General features: G+C 48.4%; 1 protein-coding gene across 19 annotated transcripts in view; it reads left to right on the top strand.

Annotated features, from left to right (window-relative positions):
• LOC128343016 (gametocyte-specific factor 1-like) overlaps positions 1-18,608 on the top strand; it is a 44,485-nt gene that overhangs the window by 10,355 nt on the left and 15,522 nt on the right. For 17 of the 19 annotated variants that reach the window (XR_008315308.1, XM_053291330.1, XM_053291331.1 and 14 more), the window contains 4 exons: positions 2,797-2,897; positions 6,138-6,264; positions 6,748-6,831; positions 7,180-7,240. Coding sequence is in view for 17 of the 19 variants with exons in the window: in XM_053291330.1 (XP_053147305.1) it covers positions 2,797-2,897; positions 6,138-6,264; positions 6,748-6,831; positions 7,180-7,240 (373 nt within the window). In the remaining 2 variants the exon portion in view is untranslated. The remainder of the gene's footprint in view (positions 1-2,796; positions 2,898-6,137; positions 6,265-6,747; positions 6,832-7,179; positions 7,241-18,608) is intronic. The other 2 variants (XR_008315310.1, XM_053291338.1) reach the window with 1 other exon arrangement.

The raw sequence follows: 18,608 nt of genomic DNA on the forward strand, positions 1-18,608 counted from the left end.
GTGTTATTGGGTCAGATTTTGGACCTCAGTGTGTGCATGCACACACCCCTTCTGTTTGCACTGTCGTAGAGGTGCTGGGCACGTAGTAATAACTTGGAGTTTTATTGCTAATGCTAGAACAAGCCCAGGAAACCCACAGGAAGGGAGAAAAGCATGAATAATGCCGTTATCTGTTTGAGAGTTTGCTACGGACTCCCCAGTGTTCCATATTAGGCTCATTGGGGATGTCTCAGGATTGCTGGGAAATCATCATACAGTTTCCATCTTCATTGTTCTAATGCATCCAGAGCACACTTACCATACCAGCACGTACACCAAATGGCTCTGTTCCTTTCGGATCCATATGAAAGCTACAGGGCCCCCCAAATATCTGGAATCCCTCTCAGGAGATTCCTGGCTTACCTATGGAATCCTCATGTCCCATATGCATATTTTGTCCCATATGCCCTCATGTCCCATAGCATCTTTTGAAACTGTTTTTTTCGTATCCACATCACTGCCTTATTGGAAGGGTCAGTGGACCACCATTAGCACAGTAAGACAGAGTCCCCTTTTCAGCAAGTTAAGTACTGTATAACTATTCCAACCCAAAAGATCCAAGGTAGAGCTGCCTTGTGCAGTTCCAAGAATCCAGTCTGCCAGATCTCTTATGCAACATTTCTCCTAGACCAGGTGTGTATAGATGGCATCTTTCCCTTCCACATCCCTCGAGAATCTTTTACATGTTTTTCTTTCCCATCCAGAATATGCATGAGGGTGTTGGTTTGTAAAGTTCCAGTCAATCAGACCAAAAGCATTTTAAATGTATGTATTACTAGGAAAGGTGAGAAGGGAGTGCAGCCCTACCCCAGGGGGCCTGTTAATTCTTCCCCAGAATAATCTGTTTTCTGTTGAAAAAGAGATTATTCTGGGGAAGAGTTAGTGGCTTGGGGTAGGGCTGGACTCCCTTCCCATCTTTCTTAGTAAGTCATAAGTCCCTTTTCCTTCAGGAGGGTGGTCAACTCCTCCTCAGAATAAGAAGAGCCCAGGGACTTTTTTTTGTATGGGGTGGTATAAAAACGTAAGAAATTAAAGAAAGAGGATCCCCATAGGGATCCTTAGCTTCTAGGTCTATCCAAAGACCATTACCTCATGACAAAAATTTCCATTCGAGAATGTTGTAGCTATGAGAGTTAAATGCCTCCAGCTTCAGTTACAAAAGAAACACTTTCAAGCCTTTCCAAAGGCAAAACTGTACTCTTGTAAGAGTGTTTTGAACAATTGGATATCAGTGCTAGCCCAAGAGCAATCTCCTTTTGGCTTAGTATGATTTTCCGCCAATTTCTTCCTCCCAAGAACATCCGAGCAATATCCTCCAAATTCAAGATATCCCCCATTCCATATGCCTTGTCTTCTGTCCAATTGCTAAATTCTCCAGAGCTTCAGAATGGTCCTCCATTCCAAAGGCAGCACTCAACTGGCTCACCAGAAACCACCTTTAGAGCAGGTTCTTGTGCCCCGGAATGGGGAGAGGAGATCTGGTCTTGTGGTAGCAAGCATAACGTGCCCCATTAGGTAAGCAGGGTCCACCCTGGTTGCATATGAATGGGAAACTTGATGTGTGAGCACTGTAAGATATTCCCCTCAGGGGATGGAGCTGCTCTGGGAAGAACATCTAGGTTCCAAGTTCCTACCCTGGCATCTCCAAGATAGGGCTGAGAGAGACTCCTGCCTGCAACCTTGGAGAAGTTGCTGCCATTCTGTGAAGACACTACTGAGCTAGATAGACCAATGGTCTGAATCAGGATATGGCAGCTTCCTATGTAATCCATCGCTCTCCCATCACTTACATAGCTCTGCCTTAGAATTGCTCTACAGCTGGAGAGCCAGTTAGCGGCCTATTCATCTTTGAATGATGGTGTTTCTCCCTGACCTTTCCTAATCCTTCTTCCCAGGCCTGTTTGGATTCCAGATTGGCCCTGCTTCCCTCCTCAGAAGTCCAGATAGGGCCCAATCTTTCTCTGCTTGAATGAATTCAGGTTTCTTGCTCATTCCTTCCCACTCTTCTTCCAGATCTCTCTTTGTCTTTTAATAATATTTGATTGGTTTTGAATGGTTTTAAAAATGAGTTTTATGTTTAATATTTTAACTGCTTCTATTTTGTGTGCTTATGTTGAGTTTTAAACTGGTTGGATTTTTGCTGTAAGCCGCCTCAGCTGTGTTGGGATGGGCCAGTATATAAATGAAATAAATTATAAAAATGAAGACTGGAAACATGACTGTTGTCTTCTGAAGTAGGATCACAAAAGGATTCTGCAGAAGCTACAGCATTATGCTCTGTCTTAATGCAGTTTAGCAGTATAACTCCTTCTCGGTGCAAAGGCACTCCAACCACAACCACTTGTCTTACGAGACCACTGGGGAAAATGTAGCAGTATCTTTTCAATTTCCTTGAATAACTCTCTTAATTGGACTGCCTAACTGAGTAGCTTTAGGGATTCACTTTCTCTGCAGCTTTCTGTTTTATTTCATAAATGTGGTCATTAACATCCACAGCACTGTCTTGCACTGCCGACTGCATTTTTCTTTAGTATTCTAATAGTCTAATTCTTCTGACTGAATGTAATTAGCTTCCCAGACTTTCAAAGTAATGTTGTGGTTATGGTATACTAAGAACTGATAGCTTTTCTTAGTTATCTGATTAACTCGAACATGTTAGTCATTTCCGCATTTTATTTGGGGAAAGGATAATTTAAGGAAAAGGAGACTAATGGGTGGCTCAAAGAAAACATCCAGCTTCTTATTTTTATCTTCTAGTTGATGCCTTGGATCCTGATAAGCTAATGCAGTGTCCCTACGACAAGAATCATAAAATCAGGGCATGTAGGTTCCCTTACCACCTTGTCAAGTGCCGTAAGGTAAGGTGTGAAATTGTTACATTTAAAACGTGGGTGCTAATTGTGTGTGTGTGTTGTAGCAAGAAAAGCACAATAGTTGTGATCTGGATATCTCTATTATGTTACACAGTTTGGCAACATTGTGAATGTAGCTACAAAGCCATTTTCTCATGTTGCTAACAGCTCTTCTTTGATGTGCATTTGTTGAAACTTTGTGCCTTGGAAGCAATATACATAGAAGCTTTAACTCATAAAAGATTTCTGTTGTGATCTTGAATTAAAAGTAAGAGTCTTCACCTTTCCTTGTTGCTAGTGCATTTGACTTGCACTCCACGGGAAGTGGCTTATTACTGTGGGGCATCTATCCTCCATTCTTTAGGTGACTTATGTCCAGGATTCAGCCTGTGATGAAATCCAGGCCCTCATCTTTGCTAAAGAGCATCAGAGTCTTCCATTCCCTACTAAAAGCTCTGAATGGGGACATTCATCACTTGTTGTTAAATGATATTGAAAGGACTTGGACATCAAAGTACAGTCGTCTTAATGGTTAAACTGGTCCAGACCAGACCCACTTTTAGTCATTTAAGTCCAGACCGATTTAGTTTGGGACAACAGTTTTGGAATTTACATCAGAGATACACTAAGCCTTCTCACTGAATTGATGAGCTATATATTTTATTCGTCAATGGACCGAATAAAGATGATTAGATTAGATCAGCTACATATCTCTGGAAGAATGGACAAGCCTTCCCCCTATTTAACTCCTATAAATATTTGAGCCCAGAGCCTATCACCACTTTCTCGCTGCTTACTGCTGCCCAGAAGGGAGATTCTCTCTCAGCCAAGAAGCTGCCTAACTGCTGAGTTAGGTTAGGGCTAGTTAATATTTTTGCACATTCTTAATTTCTGTGTATGTATTTTACTCCCATTTCCCCCAGTTTCCATATTGTGTGCTACTTTTCTTAATTTTGTATATTTAGAAGTGGTTTCATTCTGGTTTTAAAGGGTTCTAGAAGGTTACTTACACAATTCTTCCCCGTGTGCCTTACCACATCTTGATTAAGTGCCTTCAAGTTGGTGTTGACTCTTGGCAACCACATAGATAGATTCTCTCCAGGATGGTCTGTCTTCAACTTGGCCTTTAAGGTCCCTCAGTGGTGCATTCATTGTTGTCATAATTGAGTCCATCTATCTTGTTGCTGGTTGTCCTCTTCTTCTCTTTCCTTCAACTTTCCCCAGCATTATGGACTTCTCAAGGGAGCTGGGTTTTCGCATAATGCGTCCAAAGTATGATAGTTTGAGCCTGGTCATTTGTGCCTCAAGTGAAAATTCCGGATTGATTTGTTCTATGATCCATTTGTTTGTTTTCCTGACTGCCCATGGTATCCTCAAAAGTCTTCTCCAGCCCTAAAGTTCAAAACTGAATGATTCTAATCTTTGTAGGTATAGAAAGGCATCTAAATATCCTTCCCAAGGCCTTAATTGCAACCCTACCAAGTGCTAGTCTGAGGCGTATTTCTTGACTGCTGGATCCACTGTTGATGGTCGATCCTAAAAGGCAGAAGCTATCCACCACTTCAGTGTCTTCATTATCAATTCTGAGGCTGGTTGTTGTGCCCGTTGTCATTACTTTAGTCTTCTTTACATTTAGTCATAGTCCCATTTTTTCACTGTGCTCCTTGACTTTCATTACTAGAGCTTGCAGATCATCTGCATTCTCAGCTAACAGAGTGGTGTCATCAGCGTAGCACAAGTTATTGATGTTTCTTCTTCCAACTTTAAAACCACACTCCTCTTCTTCCAATCCAGTTTATCTCAGTATATGTTCAGCATATAAGTTGAACAAATAAGGAGAAAGTATACAGCCTTGCCTTACTCCTTAGCTGATCTTGAACCAGTCTGTTTTACCATGTTCCATCTGGACTGTGGCTTCCTGTCCTGTGTATAGGTTTCTCATGAGAACAATGAGATGTTCTGGGACACCCATTTTCCTAAGGATATTCCACAACTTGACATGGTCGATGCAATTGAAGGCTTTTCTGTAGTCAATAAAGCACATATTGACTTTGTGGTATTCTTTGGCTTTCTCCATTATCCAGCATGCATCAGCAGTGATTTCTCTTGTACCTTGGCCTCTTCTGAAACCAGCTTGAACATCTGGCATTTCCCTTTCCACATAGGCTGGTTGCAGCCTATCTCAAAGGAGTGGTGGGCTAAAGTGGGATCATAATCTCTGTTGGGGGTAGATTCCAGGAAAATGTACTTCAGCCCCTCAGTCCGTCACAGCCCCAGAGCACATGGAAATTAATAACAAAGAGCTCTCAACATGTCACAATTGAATACCAAAAACTATGAGAGCAGAGCTTCAAAGTCAAAAGGTAGCAGTTTCTAGATCCACAAAGGTGTCTTGACGCAACTCCATCTGTGTGATTAAACATATTTGGGCATACATAGTAGTTCCAGATACGCGTAATTCTCAATAAGGTGAGAACAATGCCTTCAGATAACTTTCAGCCCCTAAACAAGCACACTTTTTAAAAAAGGATATGTCTTTTCAATGCACAGTATGCTCTGTTATGAAGCCCATGAACCAAAAAGTTCGTAATTCTGTTATTTTGGATCCGGCTTTTGTCATGATGGCTATAGGTTCAGAAGCAGAATGCTGCTGAATATCAGTTCCTGGGAACAAAGGCAGAAAAAGAGAATTGCCTTCATCTTCTGCCTGTGCGCTTCCCAGAAGCATCTGGTGGATCACTGTGGGAAACAATGCTGGACTAGATAAGCTTTGAGTCTGATCTAGCAAGGCTCTTGTTACAATTCAGTGGGGGCAGGTCTGGAGCACTTGGTACTGGCATATGTCACAATGCATGAACCTTGATGGGCTCCTTGGGGGCATTCCATGCATTCCTTGAAAGTGCACAGCACAGATGTCACACGCTGCTAACACATGATGCACCACTGCTGTGGCTTTATTTCTACCTTTGCAAAAAAAAAAAAAAAACCCATGTACAAGTTGGGTTTCATGCTGCTGGGTAGAACTTATTAGTTGTGTTGCTTGTGTTTGTGTGTGTGAGTTTTAGCTTGACAAGCTTTTACTTTTGCCATGTGCCATCAGGATTGTACTGAAATATACAAATGTTAAATAAGATTCATGTATTGCATAGCTTTACTTTAAAATAGTTTCTGGACCAAGGCTTGTGTTAAAATCAGTGGGGGATAACTGTGAGTCTGGTAGCTGTAGTATGTGTCTGTCTCCTTTAGAACCACCCTGATATTGTGCAGCAACTGGCCACGTGTCCATTTAATGCCCGTCACCAGGTCCCCCGAGAAGAGATCAGACAACACATATCAAGCTGTGATGACAAAAGATGTATTGAACAGGACATTGGTAAGAAATTAATCTCTGTCAATTGACTGTTGGCAGCTGTAATGGCCTCTTAGCATTGCTGTTAGCACTGTTTCCAAAAGATGGCTGAAGGATTTCTCCATAGTTTTCTGACAGTCCTTTCAGAATCTGTTACATGTGTTACGAATTCTGTAATGCTCCCCTGATCATGATTTGGAGTGGCATAGGTGGAGTACCTTTTTTCTTGGTGAGCTTGCTGGCTGTTTCAGCACCTGGTTTCATAAACCAGTAACTTACTGGCTTATTACTGCAGTTGTACCCCAAAGTGGAAACGATGGTTCATACCAGGTCATTAAAGAACTAGGGTGGCATGTATGTGTGGGGCAGAGGGGAGATGAAAAACTGCATTTTCATACCTCAAAGCAAAAAGGCCTATGCAACTCTAAAAAATACATTCTCAGAGCCTAGCATAACATTAGGTCCTCCATAAAAATGCTGTCTCACAAATAATCCTGTTTGTTCTAGCAAGTCAGGTGGATAGCCACAGAAGAGAGAGTAATGTTGTAAGCTCCTGGCAGTCACCTCCATGTGAAGAGGACTGGGACAGAGGTGAGATGTGTGTTAGAAGGTGTTTTGAAGGAATATTTGCAAGACCGAATATTTACTTCCCTTCTCAAAACATTGTCATATTTAGCATAAAGATAGACTTCCTACCTAACACCTGTCCCCCCCCCCCTCCATTCCTTTCTGCTGCCTGTGCTCTGAAAAAAAATTGAACATACTGGAACTCAAAGATAAGTTATGTTCCTCCATTAAATTTCTGTTTTGCTCCCTTTTAGGCCCATACTAGATCACTTGTATTTTCCTTGGTAAAATGTAGGAGTTAGCTTTATTTTTCCATACTACTTCTTTGTCATGTAAGTAATAGTTTCTGCAATGTTTTGCTTGCCTTGGCAGAACTAGAGGAGCAATCAAACTCTGTTTTTGTTTGGGGCTCAACCCACTGTGGGGCAAGAAGGTAAGATTACTTTACCTAGCATTGTTTAAACTGAGAGTTAGATGCCTTCTAATTCTTATGCCACTGTTTCTTGAAGAAGTGTTTCCCAAAGTTTGTACGGAGAGAGTGGGCTTCACACAAATAATGGACATTGTGAACAAAAGCCATGTCTGTATAAGTTGTCTGTGCAAGTCCAACATGGGAGGAAGGGGTTTTGTAGGTATTGTATGTATTCATATAGGGGAAATGGTAGATTGTCTGGTCAAGACTGCTGTTAAAACAGTACGTGATGTTATGTGAACTTGAATGTAGCAATTGTGTTCTTCTTACTCAGTGCAGAAGGGCATCCTGAGAGAGATGACTTCTTCCATTCACCTTTGGAAACAGGACTTCTACTTACTAGGGAGGAGGACACCCTATTTCATGTCCTCCGGCAACCCAGGACAGTTCCTAAACATGTGTGTTTTGTTAAGGCTTCTCTCTCTCTCTTCTCCCTCCCTTTTGCTCCCAACCGTCATCCCCAAATTCATTTGGATTAGTTTGTTGGACTGGTTGGAAGGTTATTAGACACCTGTCCCAGCCACAAGCACCACAGTGGTGCATCGTCAACCAGAGCCAACCAGGCACCTGCAGTGAGCTACACTGCTTAGCTTTCATGCTCTCCCAGGTGCATTGGGCGTAGACACAGACTCAGCCTTCCATCTCAAGCAAAGCTGCAGCAGCTGCCTCTACTCCCTATATGGCCGCATTCAGACTTAATGGTTAACCAGAGTTAAACGTGGCCAAGGTTATAACTCGATAATGCCCAAACGCACAAAACCACAGTTATGGGCCAAAAGTGACCTCCAGTTTGCCTCACCAAACTCCAGTCTGAACCTTTGGTTATCTCTAAGGTTCACTGCTAACACATGAGGTTTTGCTGCCAAAATGTTACGTCTGACTTGTGGTTAGGGATGTGCAAACAGTTCTCGGTTGATGCTGTCAAGGCATCTCATGATGGGTTATCCTCGTCACGTGCTCCTGGGCAGGACTATGCAAATTAGCTTAGAAAAAACAGTCCTATATAGCTCTGATGGGGATAACCCCGCCCCAGTTCTTTTAGTCCTGTTGCTCCTGGCAGGCTACTCCTTGTCGCTCTCCAGTTCAGGCCTGTATTCCTTTGTGCTTTTCTTGTATTCACCCTAGTCTGTTGTCCAGTCCCTTGCCCAGTCTCCTTTGTTTTTTTTATATATATATATATATAAAAAATACTCTTTCCGTTTGTGTTGGCCCTAGTGTGTTCAGTCTTCTCAACCCCCCCCCCCCCGGAGGGCGTTTATGGAGCATTCCTCTGGGGGCTTCAACAGTGTTAAAAGGGCCGTTAACGTTCTGGTGCCGACGGGACGCCATTTTGAGCGCTTTCCCCGGCACTTTAGGAGACCAGGCGATCCACCTTCTCCCGCTCTCCCAGCCTCTGCTGACTCTTGTGCTCCAATCCTCCCTGCCCCAGCCCCGGCTGACACTGTTCCGTCCGGGCAGGCAGTTGGAGAGGTCCTGCGGTTGATCGTCCCTTTGGGTGGCGAGTCCTCAAGCACAACGGGGGAGAGACCGGGTGCAGAGCTTCCAAGGCGCGTGACGCGCAGCTCGGCTTCGCAGCGCGGCAGCACCTAGGCGGAGCCACTATTTGCCTCCCTCAACGAGCGCATCAGAGCGGGGACATTAAGACCAATTCCCAACCTGCCTCCCTCGCAAGCGGAACTTCGCAAACAAGCGGAGCTGCACGCTCTGTCAGCCAAGATGGCGGCTTCTTCTTCCGATCTCCGCACCCCCCTAGAGGGCGCTGAACCAGAAAGGGCGGGAACGGCGGCCATTACTGCTTCCACATCAACTGCTGCAAGTGTAGTGAGATCGACCCTATCGGAGTGGCGGGAGGGTTCACCCCTATCGGACATAGTTGGTACTCATCCCGCTCCCTCTCAGGTTCCCCAGGAATGGCAAACCTGGTTCAAAACTGCCATTTCTGAATCCCTGTCTCTATTTTAAAAAATCAAAAAAGAGAAAACGTTCAAAACGACGCAGGCACACCTCTTCCTCCTCCTCTGAGGAATCCTCAACTGTCTCCTCCCCCTCCCCCCTCCCAAAAAAGCTAAGCCCAAAAAGAGACACCTTAAAAGGTCCAAAAGGCCCAAGAAATCTTCTAGGACCACTATATCGCTGCACTCCTCAGAAATCTCTGGGGAGGAGTCGGCTGACCCCACGGCCACTACCATCTGCCCGCTGAGAAATACTGGGCTTCCTGCTCCGGCCCCTCCCCCGGAGGAGGAGGCAGGGGAAAACCCCGGGGGCAATGGAGAGGGAGAAGGGGACCAGGAAGAAAATCACGATCCCGATAGCGAGGAGGTTGACTGGTCGGGGGCTGAGGACCTGGAGCAATCTCAGGTTTCTCAACGTTTATTCACACCGGAAGATTTTAACCCCCTCATGACCAAGGTCTTAACCACTATTGGTCTTCAGGCAAAACCCCCCATAGACGCAAGCCAGAACCCCAAGGGCGACCTGGTTTTCCCCAAGCCTCAGCCACGTGAATTACCTCTGCCTATGCCAGCTTATTTTTCAGAGGTCATCAAGGCGGAATGGGCTGTGCCAAGCGTTCCTAAGAAACCAACTTCATCAGCCACCAGATTCTACACCTTCCAACAAGAACCTTCCTTGTTACTGCAGACTCCGTCCACCGACACTCCCATCTCCCAGCTGAGCAGCGGTTCTCTGGTCCCAAGGGACGGGGAAGGATTTTTAAAGGACGCCTCCAACAAAAAGGCAGACTTTGCTTTCCGGCGGGTCCACGACAACTTCTCCCTGGCCACCCGCTCTTCGGCTGTGGCTTCTATGACGGCTAGAGCCAGCCTGTTATGGATCAACGACCTCCTCGACCAGACTCCTCCAGAAGCCGTACGTCTCAGACAACAATTGTTGAAACTTCAGCGCGCACAAGCACTCATCGCAGACACGTCCCTCAATTCCATCCGCTATTCATCAAGAGCTTCCGCAGCATCAGTGGTTGGCAGGCGGCACCTTTGGCTAAAAGTTTGGCAAGCGGACTCCGCCTCCAAAAACAACCTGTGCGCTCTGCCTTACAAGGGGTCCAAGCTGTTTGGTGATTCAGCATTGGAAAATGTCCTGGTCGAGTCTAGGGACAAAAAGAAGACCATGCTGTCAGCACTACGAAAACCTGACAAGACTCCCTTCAAAAGAGGATACCAGCCTTTCTGTTCCTTTCGTCCCTCCTTCAGGGGTAGAGACCGAGATTTCCGCGGCTCAAGAGCTTCCTGGCCCCGCCAACGCTTTACCAACAGGAACTCCTCATTCCGCAACAACCACACTCAAGGAAAACATCAGGGAAAGTCCCAACTCTGACACAAATCCCCCCTGCCTGGGAGGTCGTCTGTCCAGCTTCCTCCCCGCATGGGTCCATGACATCAAGGATGCCTGGGCCTTGGACTTGATAACGCTCAGGAATACAGGATAGAGCTGAGCTCCTCTCCCCCCCCCCCCCAAGATTCCTACCCACTCCACGGTCTCGCTGTGCTGCCAAGCATTCCGAAATTTCTCTGGCCATTCAACACCTTCTGGTCATCGGAGCAATAGAACTGGTCCCAAGGGGCCAGGAGGGGAGAGGAGTTTACGCGATCCTGTTTACTGTACCCAAAAAAGACAGCTCCCGCAGAGCCGTTCTCGACCTGAAGCACCTCAACGCATATGTAAAGACCCGCAAATTCCGTATGGAGCCCCTTCGCTCCATTTTAGAATCTCTACAAAGGGGGGACCTTCTCTCCTCAATAGACTTGAAAGAGGCTTACCTGCACGTCCCCATTCATCGCGACAGCAGACACCTCCTTCGCTTCAAATATTCAGGGGTGGACTATCAGTACAAGGCCCTCCCCTTCGGCCTTGCCTCCGCCCCCAGGACATTCACCAAAATCCTCGCCCCCATCCTCGCGCTACTTTGCCTCCAGGGGGGTACATATCTTCGGGTACCTCGACAATCTGCTTCTGAAGTCGGAATCTCCCAGCGAAGCAGCAAGAGACCTAAAAAAGACGCTGGAATCCCTAGAACAGCACAGCTTTCTAATAAACGCAGCCAAGAGCCACTTATCTCCGTCTCAGCAGATCCGCCACCTCGGGGTCATCATCAACACACTGGAGGGAAAAATCTTCCTCCCAGAAGACAGAGTCCGTGTCATCAAGTCAGAGGCGAATCGGATCCTCTTGAGCCACAGGTCACCGGTCCTGTCCCTAGCTCGCCTCCTAGGGCTCATGGTCTGCACCCTCAAAGCGGTGCCGTGGGCAAGGCTGCACCTGCGGGATCTTCAGTGGTTCCTCCTACGTTTTCAACCCTACATTTCCAGGAGGTGCAACATCGCCGTTTCCATGCCTCCACAGGTCAAGAAGTCTCTCCTGTGGTGGATCCGCACTCAGAACCTCTCTGTAGGCAAGGGATTCCTGGAACAACCAAAGCTGATAGTCACTACCGACCCCAGCAACAGGGGCTGGGGGGCCCACTGCCTCCAGCACTCGGCGCAAGGAAAATGGGACACACACGAGCAATCCCATTCTATAAACTGGCTAGAACTGAGGGCCATTCGCCTGGCCCTGCTTCGTTTTCAGCCGCTGGTTCAGGGTCAGGATGTGCTTGTGAAAATGGACAACACCACGGCCAAGGCACATGTGAACCGTCAAGGGGGAAAGCGCTCACGCTCCCTTTTTCGGGAGTCCGTCCTCCTCCTATCCTGGGCGGAGATCCACCTCAACTCCCTGGCAGCGCATCATGTCAAAGGTGACCTGAACTCGATTGCGGACTGGCTGAGCAGGGAGGACCTACTCCCAGGGGAGTGGTCGCTAAACAGATCAATGTTCGATCAGTTGGTATCCAAGTGGGGAGTTCCCCAAGCAGACCTGTTTGCCACCCCCCTCAACGCGAAGGTGGAGACCTTCATCACCAGGTTTCCCTGCCGCTCAGTCTGGGGAACGGACGCGCTCTCCTGCAGGTGGCCCCAAGGGCTCCTCTACGCCTTTCCTCCAATCCCACTTCTGGCCAGAGTGCTTCGACGGATAAGATCTATGAAAGCAGAGGTCATCATGGTGGCCCCATTCTGGCCCAGGCGTCCCTGGTTCGGTGGTCTGATCTCCATGGCAATCGACGGGCCTTGGCACCTCGACCCGAGCCCAGACCTTCTTCTTCAGGGACCGGTTCACCACCCCAATCCAGGCTGGTTTCAGCTAGCCGCCTGGAGACTGAGCGGAGCCGACTGCGAGCGCAGGGATTACCTCAGAAGGTAACCGAGACTATCCTGGCCTCTACAAAAGACTCCACCAACCGCATCTACCAATACACATGGAGAATGTTCCTGCGTTGGCTCAGGAGAAACAAGATTCCCAGCCACAAGGCCTCACTAAATCACTTACTACACTTCCTCCAGGATGGCCTCGACAAGGGTCTAAAGCCCAACACTCTCAAGAGACAGGCGGCATCCTTACTACCGATGTTGCGAGGTTCTGCCTCATCGAGCGTCAAGGACCATGGCCTATTGAAGAGATTCCTGAGAGGAGCCACCCTTCTGTCGCCGCCTGTCGTTCATCGCTTTCCGTCATGGAATTTGAACTTGGTTCTTAGGGCGTTGCAGGAACCCCCCTTTGAGCCTATCCGGGCTATCCCGCTGAGACTTCTTTCACAAAAGCTGGCCTTCCTGGTGGCTCTCACCTCAGCTAGAAGAGTATCTGAACTACGAGCCCTGTCCATCCACAAGGCACGTTGCGTTTTCTCAGAGGACTCAGTCAGGTTAATTCCAGACCCGTTTATCCTCCCCAAGGTTGTCTCCCATTTCCATGCCTCCCAGGACGTCTTCCTGCCTTCCTTCTGCCCTCACCCGGAACACCCGCAGGAAAAGCTTTGGCACAAGCTCGACGTGCGTCGTTGTTTGAAGCGATACATCAAAAGGATGGCTGGCTTCCAGAAAACCGACACCATGTTTGTCTTGTTCCTGCCCACCTCCATGGGAGAAGCAGTATCTTCCCGGACTATCGCCAGGTGGATCAAGGCGTGTATCACCTTAGCCTACGAAACCCGAAAGGTTCCTCCACCACCAAACATATGGGCGCATTCGACCAGGTCGGCAACTGCCTCTACCTCTGCCGCCTTTGCTTCAAATGCCTCGGTCCTAGAAATTTGCAAGGCGGCAGTATGGAAAAATCCATCCACGTTCATAAAACACTATAAGATAGATCTGTACGCTGCTGCTGAAGCGGCGTTTGGCAGGAGGGCACTTCAGGGGGTTCTTCCCCAGGACTAGAGCAGCGCTTGTTTCCCTCCCTGGGACTTAGACGTACTGCTTTGGTATGTCTCATCATGAGATGCCTTGACAGCATCAACCGAGAACGAAGCATTGGTTACTCACCGTGAGGGCTTCTTCTGGTTGTTGCTGTCAAGGCATCTCAGCCCGTCCTAGGGATACGCTGCTCTCGTTCGGGGGAAGAATTGGTCCGTAGTCTTAGGGGCAGTTCCTACTGTTTTCCCTGTTGTTGTACCGGATCCTATTTACCTGTGTTCATGGTTAACGCTTTTTATATGTTGTTCTCTACTCCTTATTATGCTTATCCTTCTGGTTCGCTCGGCCTAAAGAACTGGGGCGGGGTTATCCCCATCAGAGCTATATAGGACTGTTCTTTCTAAGCTAATTTGCATAGTCCTGCCCAGGAGCACGTGACGAGGATAACCCATCATGAGATGCCTTGACAGCAACAACCAGAAGAAGCCCTCACGGTGAGTAACCAATGCTTCGGTTTGACATCAAACGTGTTCAACGTCGAACCTGTTCAGTTCGGCTGTTTGGGGTTGAACCGCACTAACTTACCTCCTCCGAGGGAGTTGCTAAGGCAGCAGGGGAGTCTACGGATGTTCCCTCTCTCCCCACTGGCCTCCCTTACTGCCCAAGCCACGCAGGGGCCAATTATGCAGGTGCAGCGGCCTTCAAAATGGCCACCGCGCTAGAGGGGGAAGCCAGCCAAACTGGCTGGTTTGCGGGAGGCCGGCAGTGGGAGGGGGAACCTCCACAAACAGACATACACACCTCCTGCCTCCAGCAACTCCCCCAGAGGGGGTAAGTTAAAAAACGTGTGTGTGTTGTGTTTAAAAAAAAAAAATTTGTGATCCTCCCTGCCCAACCTGGGGGGTTTCAAGGGGGGTGCTGGACCAAACTGGTCTGGTCTGGGTCCAGTTTGGATTCAGACTGTACCAATTGATTCTGTGCACACTCCTACTCGTGGTATTTCACACCACTTTTCAAACCGCAACCAGAGGTGGTGGCAGCACAGACCCACCCAAGGACGTGGCTGCTCCATGCTTTTGGCACATCTCGCTGGCAGCCTCTCAGCCATGCATTTCACATTTCACCTATGCAGTTGCCAGGCTACAGGGAGGCCAACATGCCCATCCCAGACTTGTCAGCTTGTCAAGCTGCGCAGTCCCTCGGGGGCATCCCCAATTCCCACTGTGTGTCTCGCTTCCCCCACCTGGCAAGTGGTAGGGCAAGGACATGGGGTGACAGGACGAGCAGTAAGTGCTTTGCTCCCCAAGAAGAGAGCAACAGTCATAGAGTGCTTGTGGACATACATGGTGGCAACATAAGCAGGGCACCCCATCAGAGGACCGTGAAGGCAGCAAATGGCTGGGGGACCGAGGTCAGGTATAAAAGGCAGACCCAAAGCAGGGAACCTGGAGCAGCAAAGTTCTATTCTTTTCAAAGAAAGGTTGGGGAAGGGGGGCCCTGCCCTTCCCCCTTTTGGGGGTTCAAGTCCCCCAGGCTTCCTCAAGGCTGGTCACCATAGTTTATAATGGGAAGCTGAGCTTCAGCTGTGAAGATATGACCCAGGGTGCACTGCTCAATCATGAGAGTGAAAACCCATGACACCCCCCACATAGCTCATGAAAAGGACCTTCAGAGGGGAGGGGAGAGAATTGTGCAGACAAATCTGAAATGATACCAGATGCCAAAATGAGTGTCAGGCCATAGGGGCTTGAAATAGATCCAGGTTGCTGTGTGCATGGGAGCCGCAGGGAGGGATACACCTGAGACTACTTTCCAGGTCTTGGGGACTGCATATAAGCTGTTGAGAAACCATGCTCCCTGCCAGACCACCTGACCATTTGTACGTTGCCAGTGCCCCAGAACAGCCATCCCGCTGACCCAGAATGACTGGAGAATGGGTGCTCTACTCTCTTGTGATTCCCCATGCCCACAGATCTGCATATGGCATGACAACAGACCAGGACCCAGGGTTATGATTGTGTTTTAAAGGTCTGTTCCAGTGTCTCCCCCTTCCCCTCTGTGCATGCATCTGGGCAATGACACATGGAGCGTCAGTGTCCTTTGGGTGTGTGAAAATCTCCATGAGATTAGGGTCAGGAGGTTTAGGGGCATCTGTTCCTCTTTTTTTCTTTTTTTTAAACACCAAAAGGGTGGGGAAGTGGGGCCAGCCACTTTCTCTTGAGGTGTTTAAAACCTGGGCTTACTCATGAGCAGGGCTGGGGTGGCAGGATCAGCATCAATCCAGTTTTTTTAAAGAATCTTCCTCTACAACAAGGATGGGGTACCAAACCCAACATGAACTGTGCCCACTCATGAGAGTGTCAGTCCATGAGTGCTCTGAGTGTAGCTGTGTATGTTGGGAAGCAGTGGGCAGGGGTATCCCTGACACTGCTTTCCTGATCCCGGGAACAGTGGTTAAGCTCCCACTGAAACATGCCTCCTGCCTGACTATCTGCACAGATTCACCCTCACCTGCAGTTCTTACAGCTGCCCCAGATGCATGCAGGAGAAGAGGAAAGTGCCCCCTCCCACAATTCCCCGTGCCCACTTACTGCATATGGTACAAAGAGAGCAGATCTGGGAATTTTGAATTGTCCCGTTGGCCCACTCCCATGACTGGATATGCAGCCAGGCTATGTCACATGGGGTGTCAATCTCTGGGGTGCATGCAAGGTTTCAGAGGGATTCAGGGAGAAGGAGGTAGTAGAGGATCAGTTCTATTTTTACCACAGAGAGTTGGAGGCCTCACACAATCAGGGCCCCGTTTGGTGGGTTGGCTCAACTCATGAGCTTGCAGTCCTTGAGTGGGACATTGCCCTTGGATGGGCACAACCTTCCCCAATAGACTGGGGCTCTCATGAAAGGGCTAGCCTGCTTGGCAGCAAGCTGCCAGACAACAGATTCCATTTGGTTCTGCATGGACTGCTTTGCCAAGGTCACTCTTATGACACCTTCCCTGGTTATGGTGGGACAGAAGGCCCAGCATCCTTTGTCCTCCCCCATCTACATATCCCATACTAGGAAGTGTAGATTTCCCACTCCCCTCACATAATGAAAGCGGAATTCCACCCCAGGTCCCCCAAACCAGCTGAGAATTCATGTTTATGTGACACTTTCAGGTTGTGGAGCAACTTAGGGGGCAGGGGGCGATGGTGCCATCACTTACAGAAGAAGTGCTGGCACTGCAGGCCATAAAAATGGGTTTAAATGCCCTTTCCCTGCCGAGGACAGGTGGAGTGCTCCAAAAATGCACGATTATGCTCGGCATGCCCCCTTCAAGGTAGTGGCCAATTGTGGCTGCCCCACTGACATGGTGGTGATTTGCCCACAGTCTGGCCATGTTCCTTGCTGGGATCTGCCTCAGAGGCCAAGCAGCAGGGAGGGGCTGTCCTATCCTACAACTGGAATTTGGTGAATATCTGTGGTTCAATTTGGAGTTCCAAATTGAAACCTTGGCCACGTTTACCTCCGGTTAGCCATTACATCTGAATGCAGCCTATGGAAGGGAAGACCTGATCTATCATTCTCTGCTGGTGGTTGAGGACCCCTTACATGAGTTATCCTCCCACGTGCTCCAGTAGGCAGGACTGTGTTAATTAAAACAAAAGGCTTAAATAGCCTGAGAAGGATAACCCCTCTCAGCCCTTATAGTCCAGAGGTACCTTATCCCTGCTAGCCAAGCTTTTAATTCTCTTTATCTGTGTGCCTGTTTTGTCCAGTTTTTCCCTCTAAGTCCTCTTTTATTCCTACTATCTCTTTCCCCCCCATATTTCTCAGACCTCCTCCTCCTCCTGTTTCTCATGGCTCAGAGGTTGGGCAGAGTTTGCCATATTCTGCTCCCCAAAGGGAAGAATATCGACTTTCCTCCTTTGGGGAAAACCCCACAACAACCGAGAGCGGCCTGGTTTGTTTCCTCCATCCTGCTGATAACATTGCGGCCCTCGCTGGTGTCATTTGAGAACAGAAGTGGCATGGGTCCAGTAGAAGGCCCCTTCATCCATGCAGGCCTTTGAACTGGGACGCGGTGCCGGCACTCACCCACCCCAACGGATGCATCATTGTCTTCAGGCTTGTCTCCACCACCACCACTTCTGCCAGTGACCACTCCATACAGAGCAACAAGCCATGCTTCCTCCTCCTTGTGGCCTTCTTAGTGGCCACACTGGAAGAATTGTCCCTGGCCATGACGACTACTACAACGGCTCCTCCAGCAGCTTTGCTGCCAACCGGCCAGCTGCCTCAGAGATTCAGCCCTAACATGGAGGACCAGCAGAGGCCCCACGGGGATGGTGTTTCTCTGCAGCCACTGCTGTCACATGAGCCTCTAGAACTGCAAACATGGGGGGGAAGTCCACAAAAATGAACCGGAGCTCTTGAATACAGGTGAAAAGGCAAACGGGGCTGGTCCTGTTCCTCCTCCTGCTTCCAGGGTCCAATCTGAAGGACAACCAGCTGCCAGAACAGGTGAGAACTGGGCCTTATTACCCAGCCCTTCATGCTCCCTCCTGGCCAGCCTGCTCCTTTACCTACCCTCCCTAAGAAAGTGACAGCAGCGTGGCAGGCCTGGTTTCAAGGCATGCTGGATAAATCACTTGCAGCATGATAAGCCCAGGCCATCCAAAAAATGGCAGTTAAAGCAGTAGCACTGGTTTCCCATTCATCAAAGAGGCAAAGGAGTTTACTCTATTTTGTTCACCGTACCAAAAGGAGACAGATCCCTCTAGGCAGTACTGGACTTGAAGTTCCCCAACAAGTTTGTACAGCGTGGGAAGTTCCAGATAAAAACCCTGAGATCCATCATGGAGGCGTTACTTCACACCAACTTCTTTGTCTCAGTGGATGTGTTGGAGGTGTACTTGCATGTTCAATCCATCCAGCAAGCTGTTCCTTTCTGTGCTTTGAATTCGACAGCTTTTATTACCAGTACAGGGTACTTCCATTCAGACTTCCCTCAGCACCCCAAATCTTCACAAAGATTCTGGCCCCCCTGCTGGCCCACCTTCAGCTGAAGGGAATTCAGTTCTTCGCATAATTGAACTGCTTGATCT

The sequence above is a fragment of the Hemicordylus capensis genome, chromosome 2 (genome assembly GCF_027244095.1).
Source record: "Hemicordylus capensis ecotype Gifberg chromosome 2, rHemCap1.1.pri, whole genome shotgun sequence".
In the NCBI taxonomy this organism is placed as follows: domain Eukaryota; kingdom Metazoa; phylum Chordata; class Lepidosauria; order Squamata; family Cordylidae; genus Hemicordylus; species Hemicordylus capensis.